General features: G+C 41.7%; 1 protein-coding gene across 1 annotated transcript in view; it reads left to right on the top strand.

Moving 5' to 3' along the window:
- The window catches only part of DLEC1 (DLEC1 cilia and flagella associated protein), a 76,907-nt gene that overhangs the window by 8,419 nt on the left and 55,864 nt on the right, over positions 1 to 12,624 (top strand). Inside the window, exons 6-13 of the mRNA XM_069729800.1 lie at positions 266 to 486; positions 831 to 915; positions 2,541 to 2,628; positions 6,335 to 6,508; positions 8,713 to 8,849; positions 11,671 to 11,763; positions 11,849 to 11,939; positions 12,462 to 12,618. Coding sequence (XP_069585901.1) covers positions 266 to 486; positions 831 to 915; positions 2,541 to 2,628; positions 6,335 to 6,508; positions 8,713 to 8,849; positions 11,671 to 11,763; positions 11,849 to 11,939; positions 12,462 to 12,618 — 1,046 coding nt within the window. The remainder of the gene's footprint in view (positions 1 to 265; positions 487 to 830; positions 916 to 2,540; positions 2,629 to 6,334; positions 6,509 to 8,712; positions 8,850 to 11,670; positions 11,764 to 11,848; positions 11,940 to 12,461; positions 12,619 to 12,624) is intronic.

Genomic DNA, 12,624 nt, shown 5'->3' with positions numbered 1-12,624 from the left:
AATCTGCTGTATACTGTGATTAATATAGGCTGCAGAAGCCAAACAGTCACACATTCTTTTTATGAAATATTACTATTAAAATGCTTTTATCTAAATATACAAAGAACAATTTAGGTGCACTGGCCTGGCAACAAATGATGATGCCTAGTCTATGTTGCTCAGTCTCGCCATATTCGATCTTATATACTTAGTACATGCTAGATTTTAGAAACACATTCAGATTAATTTCGAAGTCTGTGCAGAAAATCCCTTTATATCTTTCCAGAAGTCTAGATCATCAAAGAAAAGATTACAGAAGGTGGAGATGAGTGCGGAAGAAAGAGAGGCTGAGCGAGCCCGTCTGTGCCGGCTAGAAAAGAGACACAATTTCCTTAAAAATCCCCGGTTTTTACCACCAAACAGTCAGCATGGAGGACGGTCTCTTATTCTCCCAACAAAGAAAAGGGAAATGTTAATTTCTGGGAAGAACAGAGTGATCGAGGAGCAGTAAGACATTTCCTAGTCATTGAAGGGTGCCTAAATGGTGGTGATTTCCTACATAGTGTTAATTCATTATAAGTGGGGTCTGTAAATGTGTCCGTAAAATAAAAAGAGAGTGGCATATCTGAGTCCCTGAGGCTTTATGTCTCGCGGCTGTTTGAACAAACAGACAATCCCGACATGTGTTGCTGCTGTCGAACAGCCACGAGACATGAAGCCGCCAGGACTCGAACATATTTTTTGAGCACGCCGAAGTCATTCGGTTAGCACCCGAGCATGCTCGGATAACACCTGAGCATGTTCGCTAATCACTAAAAATGATCAATGGATTCTTTTTCCATTTTTTTCAGTGATACAAATGAGCCAATACCAGTGTTCCTGGCTAACCCTCCCGTTGTGTTCTTCCCCGAATATAATGTTGGACAGATATATGAAGTAGGTTATTTGCTTGCGCCATGTATAACATGTACTTTTGAATGCAATTAAGACATGTAGGAGGTAATGTATAAACTGGGTCAACATGTTTTTATTTGATATCATTTTGGGATAGATACCATGTTATGATTGGTTCTTATTGCATATTTTTTGTGGTGTTCGAAAAATCATAGTACTGATCTGATTTATTTCTCCTTATGACATTTACCAAACAGGTTAATTAATTTTATAGGGGGAAAATAATTGTGCAAAAATCCAGCAAGGATTCCCCTTGCTGGATTTGTGCACATTTATTTCCTGCTTGACCCTTTGCCATACCAATGGATTTATCCATTCATCGAGGATTCCTCTTTTCCATGATGAGCTGATTGTTTCTATTTGACAATTAATGTTATAATTTGATAGATTGGACATTTACAGAAGTGGAGATACCACATGTCTTTATTTTTTTTAATAGGGAAAAGTGAGTGTTTAGAATTTTTATATATTTTTTTTTAGATTTTTAAAAACTTTTTGGGGGGATTTTTACTATATTTTGCTGTACTCTTGGGGGACTTCAACCTGTGATTACACTATTGCTTGTACTATATAAAAAAATACTATTGCTGTATATAGTAAAATTCACAGTCTCCTATAAACACCAGTCGCAGGTTGCCTTTCATGGGAGTACCATCATGACAGGCAAGAGGGTCTTCAGCAGACCCTCAGTTGTGATGGCAACCCATCGGCGCCCTGCAGTCACATTGCAGATAGGGTTGTGCACGACGAGAGCAGCGCATGCACCGGGCTGCACACTGTAAATACTGTTAGGAAATGACAGTGGCATTCACCATGTTAACAGCTGCGAGCGGAGCTCTGCTCCATTTGCGGCTGTTAGAAGCAGATGATGGCAGAATAATACAGTTATCATCTGCCAAGAAAGATGTTGGCTCAGTTCCCGCGTCAAAGAAGTAGACTCGAAATATGATGTACCAATATGTCATATGTCGGAAAGGAGTTAATCTTTGCTGCAAAATGACAAACACTGATTGGATGTTGTGATTATACCATTAATGTTATTTAGAAATATCTATACTATACCCTTTACATCTAAAAGTCCAAGGCTAAACTTTCACAAATTAAAATCTTCATGGGGTATTCCCACTCACACATTTATTTGTATCTCCTGGAAATGCCATAAATGTCTGATAGCTGCACGTCCTACCTTTGGGACCAACATCCGTCATGAGTACTGGACTCCATTTTGAACCTCGGGGGAGGAGACCGCATACGTATGGCAAGTGTGCAATTTCCGGAACTCAAATGAAAGGTGATGCATGGACGGCCTTATTCCTGGATGGCAGGCTACCGGGTTCTGTTCTAGTGATAAATGCAGGACCCATAGGTGGGGTACGGCATATCTGTACGTACGAGGTTTAAGCTCCTTTTCCATCGGGTAATATTTAAAACTATTTATGGTCAGTGGTCAGTTTTCTAAAAACATGTAATGAGGATCTGATTTTTCTGACTTATTATTATGCCTATGAAAATGTTATTTATTATGCATTAAGGAATGGTGTAAGTTATATTGAGATTTGATTGTTATCAGAAAATAGAGCTAATTAGTCTCCTTCTCTCACATATAGATGACGGTGGAGCTGAGAAATATGACTGCATCAAGTCGCCATGTCAGGGTGATCCCTCCATCAACTCCGTACTTCTCTGTAGGCCTTGGTAAGGCAGCAGACAGGTTTGACAACATGTATATTAATCCTGTGTAATGAATTGTTAACAGGTAGCATTAATATTCCATGTCCTTAGTTGTTATCATCTGGATTTTTCATGATTTTGAGGAGGTTCTTATTCCAAGTTATGTGACTGGTGTTGCAGAATAAATTACTGTTGGTAACATTCAGCTGACGGTTATCAATGTTTCTTCGCACAGTGTCAGATCCTGTAAAAATTGCCCCGAATTCGAGTACTTAAAGGGTTGTTCTGAAGATTGACAGTGTCATAGTAACCCCGAACTGACCGCACTCCCAGGCTGCTGGAAGATGTAGCTTTGCCTCTGCACATAGGAGAAGTGCAGGGAAACAGAGGATGGTTGGTAATCTTAGTGAGTAAATGACACCATTGCTGTCTATACACATTAGAGCAGCGTTTCGCTAATCCATCCACACGGCCCCCAACAGATCTTGTTTTCAGGCTCTCCTTAGTATTGCACAGGTGAGCGGCCTGTTCTGGTGCTTGGTAATAATTCCAACACCTGTTCAATACTAAGGAAATCCTTAAACCATGATCTGTTGGACGCCGTGAGGACTGGATGTGGGAAACACTGCAATGGAGTAACCTGATTACAGATGTCGGGGTAAGTGAGAACTCATCATGCTGGTTTTTAAGAACCCCTGAGTTGTGCGGTAGCAGCTTGTCTTCAGCCCCCTAATGAAGTAAGCATGCACACTCTCCTTATCCGAGCTTGCATGTTTCTTCGTTTATTAGCTCCCTAGCACTATCATAGTACAGGCATAATTTACAGTGATTATGGATAGAAAAAGGTTCCTGTGCCAACAACGCTCACAATAGACCTTACCTTCTCTCCAGTAAGAGAAAAAAGTTTAATTTCAATTGCCCAATATTTTGTCTTGAGCAATATTTGGCATTGTAGGTGAATAGTGGCTATACTTAGCTTGGCGTTTTCCTTGTGTTTCCTCATTTCACTGTTTGACAACTGTCGTTCAAATATGATTGATTGTATTTTTGCATCTTTCTAAACATTAGGCAAACTACGGTATTTATTGAAAAAGGGTTCGTTTCTTAAAGGTGGTGTCGTATAAAGACAGTCTTTGTTCATATGACCTAACATGAGCCAAAAGAAGGAGACGCTCTGTAGAAGCAGGTCCCATCCTGCCGGATTCGAGCCGTATGTGGACTACATGGACCACCATTTACCTGACTGGGCACCATGTAATACTACATGCCCTGCAGGTCGTTACTTCACTTGCTAAAGCAGTGAGGACAGTCACATTTTAAAAGGGGGTTTTCTATGCAAAAACAACCTTTTCCAAAGTACAGTATGTCCACCCTTTCTTATTTTGCAAGGGGAAGTCATGTATAAGTCTCACGTGACTACAGATCAATGAATTTCTATGAATAATGTTTTACAGCATGTAACAGTATACAATAATCCAACATAATAAGTGGAGTCACCTATTCTTCACTAGTCCCGAGTTACTGCTGTTATTCTGAGCTAAAAGTCCACACCATCCTCTACTAACTCAGTATCTCTCCATTGTTAGCTTTTTTGCCTTGCAGGAAAAAATAGTCTTCACCAAGCAATGAGAAGTAATCAGAAATGATATAAACATTAGCCATTCGACCACATTCAACTTGTTTGGCACTCGTTTGCTGGCCTCTTTACACAAGCTTACAAACAGTAATGGGGTCAAAAATATCACTAATCCGATCATTCTGACCCCATACAGTACCATGTTATGAGCTGCACATCCTCTATTTGTACGGGTAATGTGCAGCGGTTAACACTGATTTATTTGTCAGCATAAGAGATCTGATCACTTGTTGAACCAGCATTTTGTTTATTCATTGGGTGATCTCCAGCATGTTCACACAGACAAATAATTGGGAATATGGAAAGGTGTTGTCCGGCAGCAAAAACATATTGTCTAACTAATAATAATAATAATCTTTATATAGCACTAACATATTCCGCAGCGCTTTACAGTTTAACAATTTCAAGCACAACAGTCATAAGTAACAATGTTAACAATACAATAATTAAAGCAAAATAACTATCCTTACACCATAACCACTTTTGTAATTTCCTTTATTACACAACACCCTACACTTTTTCCTACCTACCTAATTTCTAAATGTGTTTTTTACTGCACTTCCTGTGACATTTCATTTGAGGGGAGTCTTAAAAGTGATGTCACAGGAGGCTGGGGCTGCACTCACTCCCTGCAGTGTCCATTGCCCCTCCTGGACCAGGATGTCACAGGGTGGTAGGTTGAAGTTACTAGTTTCTTGCATCACTGCGCCCTCTGAAGACATCCTGGATACTGTTGTTGAGATGTGAGTGCAGCGCTGATTCCCTACTTCTGTCTCCACTGTCATAGCTTCTGTAAATGAAGACAACATCAGGTGGAGCTAGAAGCAGTGAGGGACACCAGCGCTACACCACAGCTTCTATCACCGGCGTGAAACGAGTCGTCATTAGGGTGTGATGCTGTAAGCTGTGAGGGACACCAGCACCACCCCCTGATGATGGTTCATTTGAGGGTGGTGCTAGAAGCTGTTGTCACTCACTGCTTCTAGCTCCAACCCCTGACGACATTTTCTTTCAGTTAAATGCTACGGCGGTGTTGGAGTTAGAAGCAAGGAGCAGGCACTGCTCTCATAAATGCCACAGTGTCCATCACCTAGGATCCATGACATCTTCAAAGTGGGCAGCGATGCCAGACACTAGTGAGTGACTGCAGCGCTGCCCCCTGTGACATCCCATTCCAGGAGGGGCAATGGACACTGCAGGGAGTGAGTGCAGCCCCAGCCTCCTGTGACATCACTTTTAAGACTCCCCTCAAATGAAATGTCACAGGAAGTGCAGTAAAAAACACATTTAGAAATTAGGTAGATGGGGTGTTGTGTAATAAAGGAAATTACAAAAGTGGTTAAGATGTAAGGATAGATGGTTAGAAAACACACTTTAGGTGGCGGAGTGCACAGAAGTGTCTGAAGCAGTGAAAAGAAATCATATGTTAATTCTTCACTCAACTTTCACTGGTAAAATTCCTGGATAATTGATTAAGGTAAATGAATCACCCCAGTTCAAATTACACTGTTTCCCAAATAGCGCTGAATCTGGCATTCTGAAAATCACCCTGCGCATGTCTGGGACGTCTTGTTCAGCGCTATGTGGGAAATAGTTTTAATATGAAATGCAGTAAGTTATTTAATGATCCACATGTAGAATATAAAAATCAATATGATTTGCACTTTATATGAATTCTATAGATAATGGTGTAGAATTACTGTTGTGTTGCACCTTTAAATATCCTTCACGTGTAGTTGATGAACTGATTGCGAACAGTTCACACTATGAATCAAGATGTTATCACAATGGGCTATCAAAAAATTGGCTTTTCTTTTTATTTTGTTAATTGGTGTGCTGCCTCCGCGATTGTTTCATAAATATGTATATAAACATATATATATGTATAGATATAAATATGAACAGACAAATTTAGTGAAAAAAATCACATACCGTATATATGTGTATATATACTGTATGTGTGTGTGGGATGTTTTCACTAAATTAGACTTTTCATAGTTATCTAACTCTATCTAGAAAAGTGAAATGGTGAATATATTATGCCGATATAAATAATCACTGGATGTAAAGTTTTATTTGTTTTTGTTCATTCAGGAAAGTTTCCAGGAGAAGGAGGGATTGTAGCGCCAGGAATGAGCTGCCATTATACTGTACGGTTTGTTCCTGATTCGCTGGCAGATTTTGAGGATTTTATACTGGTAGAAACTCAGGCTCCGTATCCTGTCTTAGTACCTATTGAAGCAAGGAGACCTCCTCCAATACTCACAGGTAATGCTAATTATACCCAATCAAGCAATTCATAATATAATATAATATAATGATTTACTATTAAAGGGGGTTCTCTGAGAAGTAATCCAAGATGACTGCTGTCACCTATTTATTGCTGCAACCTGTCCTAGGCACGCATGAAGAAATGCTGTTCAAAGAACATGTCCCCGAGTTACTATATAGCTCCCATCAGGCTGAGGAGCAGCAATGGGAATTACAATAACTGATCTCCTCACTCAGGATGGCAGGTTTACAGCAGGAAACAGAGCAGGAAAAAAGAGGCTCTGTGATTCCCCAGTCTCTGTGCTCTACTGGTATCTGTCAGCATGTCAGAAACATAATCCGAAACGCTTGGAGACTCTGGATGAGCAGATCAGAACCGCTTTTTCCCTTCTGCTCTGGGTCCAGCTGTAAACCTGTCAGGCTGAGTGACAGATCAGTAAAACTAGTTCCCAGAGCTGCGCCACCTCAGCCCTATAAGAATTATTTAGAGATGATTTGCGCCAGATTTAAACTATGCTCATCATCGTAAACTGCATCAATATAATTCTGAATATGTTAAATGAACCAAATTGGTTTTATTATGGAACCTAATTTATGTTTTCACTATTTCCCTCCAGTCACGAAGCAGGATTACATACCTGTGCTGTACATTTGTAGGACGAAAGCTTTCATAAATGATCAATGTACAAAACTCCGTGACATTATCCTGCACCTTGTTTCCCTTACACTAAAAAAATAGATATAATGAAGATTACAGTACTATAAAACTCCACAGGGCAAAGCCAGGAAGCAAGAAATTCTTCCCTACTGGAACTAAATGTTGACTTGTCCCACTAGTGTCCAATACTTCGGTTTCCGTTCTTTAAATCCGTATTCACTTCTATTCACCATTGCTGTTTCTCCAGTTTCCTGCAGTATTTTGCTTCTTTTTGGTGGCCTTAGTATTTGCACCTTATGCTCTATATGTTTTGCTACTTTTAAGTTGTCTTTCTTTTTTAAGTCTTTTCTTATTTTTTTTTTCTTGACAACTTTGCTTATCCAGATGTTGTAGATATATTCATGACATGCGACTTTTGCCAAATGTCCCATTTTTTTATGTCACATCTTACTCCATTCTTCCCCTGGAGTTAGGTTTCTGGAGGAGTTTTTTTTCGATTTTGTGCACTTTTCAAAGAATTTGCGACTTTTGGTGCTGAAAATGTGCAAAAATAAAGGGCATTTCTTATTTTACACCGAATTTATGAACCACATGCACCATGTTGAAGAATTTAGGTAAAAAAAAAGTCAGCAAATTCAACATGACAATAAAAGATAATTGACTTCAATAGATCACAAGTAATGAATCAGGTCATGTATCTTTAACTCATTATTAATTAACTGCTTAGTGACATCCACTGTACATTTATGCACTTACTTTATGGCGCAACCTCAGGAGCTGAGCCTGCTACATACAAAGTGGTTGCTGGCTGTTTTTCTCAGCTGACAACCAAGAGCAACTGCTGTGATCAGACCTAGCTCGGATCACAACCATTTAATCTTGTACATGCTTCTGTCAATCATGACAGCAGTATTTAAGAGATTAGGAATGTGGGTGAGGGTCGTTTTGACTCCCAGTGTCTAATCTGCAACACGATTACATGGGGGAATAGAGGGGTCTTCAAAACAGCTGTGGGCCCATGTCTGATTTGTTACTACAACTGTATGACTGGTAATTGCAGAAATGATTGCAATATCACACTTGCTCTTCAAGCTGTCAGGCACACTATAGGGGATACTACCCAATATGCTCATTCTTGACTACTTAGTGTCATTGCACTACTCATTGAACCTATAATTATACTTACCCTATTGTTACATCTTCTCCTGATGAAGCCTATGCTAAGAGGTTGAAATGCATAGGAAATGGCTGGGGTTCATTACTACAGGGCCACACTTGGGTACTGCCCTTGCTATGGCGGGAGTCCCGCATCCAGGGCACGACAGGTAAACATTCAACACAGTCTGTAGTCCATTCATTCTCAAAGGAATCCTACTAACAAAATGGATTATCTCAATGACATCCATTTTTAGAACTCTTTGTAAACCCTACTTTGCTTCTTGTCTGTGGATCACTTGATAGATAATGTAGCATTGAAAATGTAGATTTTTAGTTATAGCAGTTTTCTTTTCATCTATTCACAAATTGGTTGTGTCTCATACAGTGCCCCGGACTCTGGATTGTGGACCTTGCTTGGTTGGTGGAGTGAAGCTCATCGAATGGCTCTGCAGAAATGAAGGTTTAAGTCGTGGGAAGTTCTGCATTATGCCTAAGACTGTATGGCCCCCAGCAAATTTTAGAGTAAGTTTTAAAATTGTTAATTATAACTTCATGTAACTTTATTTGTGAGATGCTTCATTAAGGAACACAGGAACCATGGGTATTATGCTGCCTCCTGGAGGCTGACACTCAGAATACATCTTAGAAAAAAAGCTGACTCCTCCCCAAAGACTACATGTGGCCGGTTGAGACCCAACTATATAGTTTAGCTTAGTGTCACATTGGAAGCAGACATGGGTCAACCTGTCTTTTCCTGGGTTTTGTTAGGTTACTCTCCTTACCTTCCTTTAGTTATGTTGTCTTTCATCTCCCTGAGCGGTCCTTACACAATCTGATGTAGTCAGAGCTGTGCAGCTCTACCTGTTTCTTACAGCTCCATACAGATGCCTTGTGGGTCATCCCGGTATGCTCTGGAAGAGGTCAGACCTTCAATAGGGCTGCCATTGGTCACTAGTTTTGTTCTGCCAATGTCGGCTAAGCTAGAACGCCCCTGCCAGGGCACAGCTCACTCCCCCTGCGGGGTATAAGCCTCCTGAGTCTGGTCTTCTTTTCCATAGCGCCACTACTTAGTCTGCAGTCCACATATCTGTGGAGCTCTTACCTTCACATCTAACGATGCAAGTGCAGCGCCCCAGAGACCTGGTAGTTGCAGTAGTATTGCTCTGCCACTAAGGGGAGTGATGGTACGTCTGATGGCACTAAAGGAGTTCATCTGACCAGGTATCACCAGCACACAGTACACTTCACACTCCGGCCACTAGGGGGAGCAAAAGGTTTTATTTATTAGGCCACTCCTCACACTGGTAAAACTAGGGGTTGGATAGGAAGTTAGTGAGAAGCTGACTGGGTTTTATCCAGGCAACATCCCGTGGCAGGGGGTGTTGCGGGGAAGATTTAGGGGGGTCCCTGTCAGGCGTGGGAACCTGGCAGGCACCTAGCGACAAGGATAGAACGTTACAGAGCCTGCGGCGGCATCTAAAGAAAGGACACGAAGCAAAGGATATTGTGGACAGTGAGAAACGAGATCAAAGCACAAAGGAGAGCCATTAGGAGTCGTGCCTCGAGAACGGCAACATCCTACTGAGGCGCGTAGCCGGTGACCGGAACACCGAGGAAGTAACTGACTTTATGCCTTACTTCAAATACCGCAGGACAGTTAATTATAGGTTGGCTGTCTAACATACATCACCTAAGAAGACATAGGGGGCAAACATGGAGAGGGGCGTCTCTAGGGTCTCAGAATAGCTCCGAGCCTTCCCGTCAAACGGGTGCGTCCTAGCCATAACAAACCTTGGGGACAGAGAATAGAAAGAACGAGAAAGAACTAGAAAGAACGAGAACAGAAGTTGTGAGGACTATGCCGAATGCTCAGCAGGGAAGCACTACAACACACAGGCGCTAGTGGTAGGCCACGATTTCCACCTGCAAATGGAACTCTGGATGTGCCATCGGACCGGCCGGTCTCAGACAGCCCTGTTAACAGTGCTCTGGATTGAGGATCCTGAAGCCTTCAGTAAAGAGGTAAAGAGACTGCAACCCTGTGTCCTCGTTATTGACTGCACCTCACACCATCGCCATCTACATTATCGGGAAGCCCTAGGGACATACTTCACCTGTGGGAAGGTTTACCATCTAGCTGTCATCACATCACCCCAGTGGACCCCAAGCAGTGTCGGTCTCCCTGGCCGAATACCACAGGTGGCGTCACGAAGCATTAGCTGACTTTCATCATCCCTTTTATTGGACGCCCCTTAGCAGGGTCACGGACCGGGTCCAGCCACCGTGACATTCCCAGAACTGAGCCAGAGAGGACCGGTACCGAGAAACCTGTGGCCCTGCGTCTGGGGGCGCTCCACAAGTCTTAGCAGAAGGGTACTAAAGGCAACAGCTGTTCGGGTAGGAACCTGAGAAATTGCTATTCTTCCAGCTAAGTACTGGAGATCACCTTCTGTTCTTTTAAATTTTCATGATTGTAGCTTTGAGGACTTTCTAAATATATTAAATCGCTACTCATAATTTACCCAGTATGTGATAAAGAAAAGTAAATCATATCACTAAGGCAAGATTCCAAGATATTATGTAATGGCAATGTCTTCATCCACCTGTCCAGGTCTTGACGTAGCCTGCTATTGACTTATCACACTGCAACACATAGAGTTCAAGGGTTTTCCTTGGTTTACTGTTTTTATGACATTTGGATTCTTTGTGTAAAAATAAGAAAGTCCACACTACTTACCTTACCTGCCAATGGGCTCAGAAAGGAAGAGGCCAGGAACACGAGTGCCATCTACTGACTTTTAGGATTGCTAAGAGATGACATTAGTCGTTCCTGTCTTCTTCCTCCCTGAAGAGGCTATTTGCAGGTTTAAATTCTGAGAGAACTGCAAGGCTTGTAGGTTTCCATATTCCTACTTGGCACTCCAAAAAGAGAAAGATTTCCCCTAAGATTACAATTAGTGCCATTGCGCTGTTGACCCCGATCTTTGTTGACTCGACTGCTGCAGTGACATCATGACTACAGCACACTGCAGCCAATCACTGGGCACAGCGTCCATGTGCATGTCGATGCCCAGTGATTGGCTGTAGCAGTCACGTTCTGTAGTCGTGACATCATTGCTGCAGCCGTGTCAACAAAGAGGAGAGGCAGCAGCATAGAGGAAACACTGGAAACACTGGAGTGGCCAGTTCTAAGTAAGAATGCCTATGCCATACAAATGTAAACCTGGAAACTCCTTTAAAAATACTGTCATAATATTTCCTGGAAAATCAAAATCCTGAAATTTGTTTATAACATTAGTGATCTTCCAATAAACATAACCTAATTTATGTTTTTTATGTTTAGACTGTGGCCAATGCAGGATTTGTGGAGCAAGTACCGTTTTGCATCCGACCTGTCATGTTTGAATTATACCCTGGACAAGAAATTATTATCGAGGTCAGTGACAAGTGCATAAAATACATTTTCAATATCTTAAGCTATTATTTATTAGAATCATATTATTTATGTGGCTTTTTTCCAGGTTGTATTTTTCCCTTTATCTTCAGAAACACACAGTCAGGTTTTTACAATTGTGTGTGATAATTGCCAAGTCAAGGATATCACTTTAACAGGTGGGTTATAAATGAATACCTTCTTTTGTACCACATATGTGTCACGGGTTTACTGTGACAGAGAGGAGGCAGATGACTAGGCGTTTGGTGGATTTATTTGTAACTGTTGCTAGGTTTTGAGGGTGTGATAATTCCCTTTCTTCTACTTTGGTTTAACCCCATTCTCCACTCCCCGGTGCATTCCTCTGTTATATGTGTGTATATTTATATGATTGGTATTTTCCTTTATCCTTGTCAGTATTACCTTGTTAGTCTGGTTGGTGTATTACAGTACACTACTACTCCTCTCATCCCTGGGTGGGGGAAGGGTACAGACAGAGGGCAGATTCAAGAGCTAAGGCAAGGTACGTGGCCCTGGCATCTTCACCGTCAGAAGTAATCCAGGGAACAGGGCGAGCTAGAGTGCCCCTAGAGTTATGGACAGAGAAGGAGCTCCCGGTCTTGGTGACAGCCGACAACAGAGTCGTGACAATGTGTCTTATGGTCCTGTATATACTGACTATCCTCATACTTTTTGTCAAGGATATGGACAACTTGTTGGGTTGCAGCTGGTACCTGTCAGTGAGGACAAGGGTACACCTGCTGAGATTAGCAATCCTTCTGCCGAACATTTAGTGCAGTTCCCAAGTACAAACTTACATTCTACAGAACAGAAGAGCATCAGCGTCCGAAATACAACGTGAGT

The sequence above is a fragment of the Ranitomeya imitator genome, chromosome 6 (assembly GCF_032444005.1).
Source record: "Ranitomeya imitator isolate aRanImi1 chromosome 6, aRanImi1.pri, whole genome shotgun sequence".
In the NCBI taxonomy this organism is placed as follows: Eukaryota; Metazoa; Chordata; class Amphibia; order Anura; family Dendrobatidae; genus Ranitomeya; species Ranitomeya imitator.
Note: the sequence above shows the minus strand (reverse complement) of the source record. Positions and strands in the feature narration are given on the sequence as shown.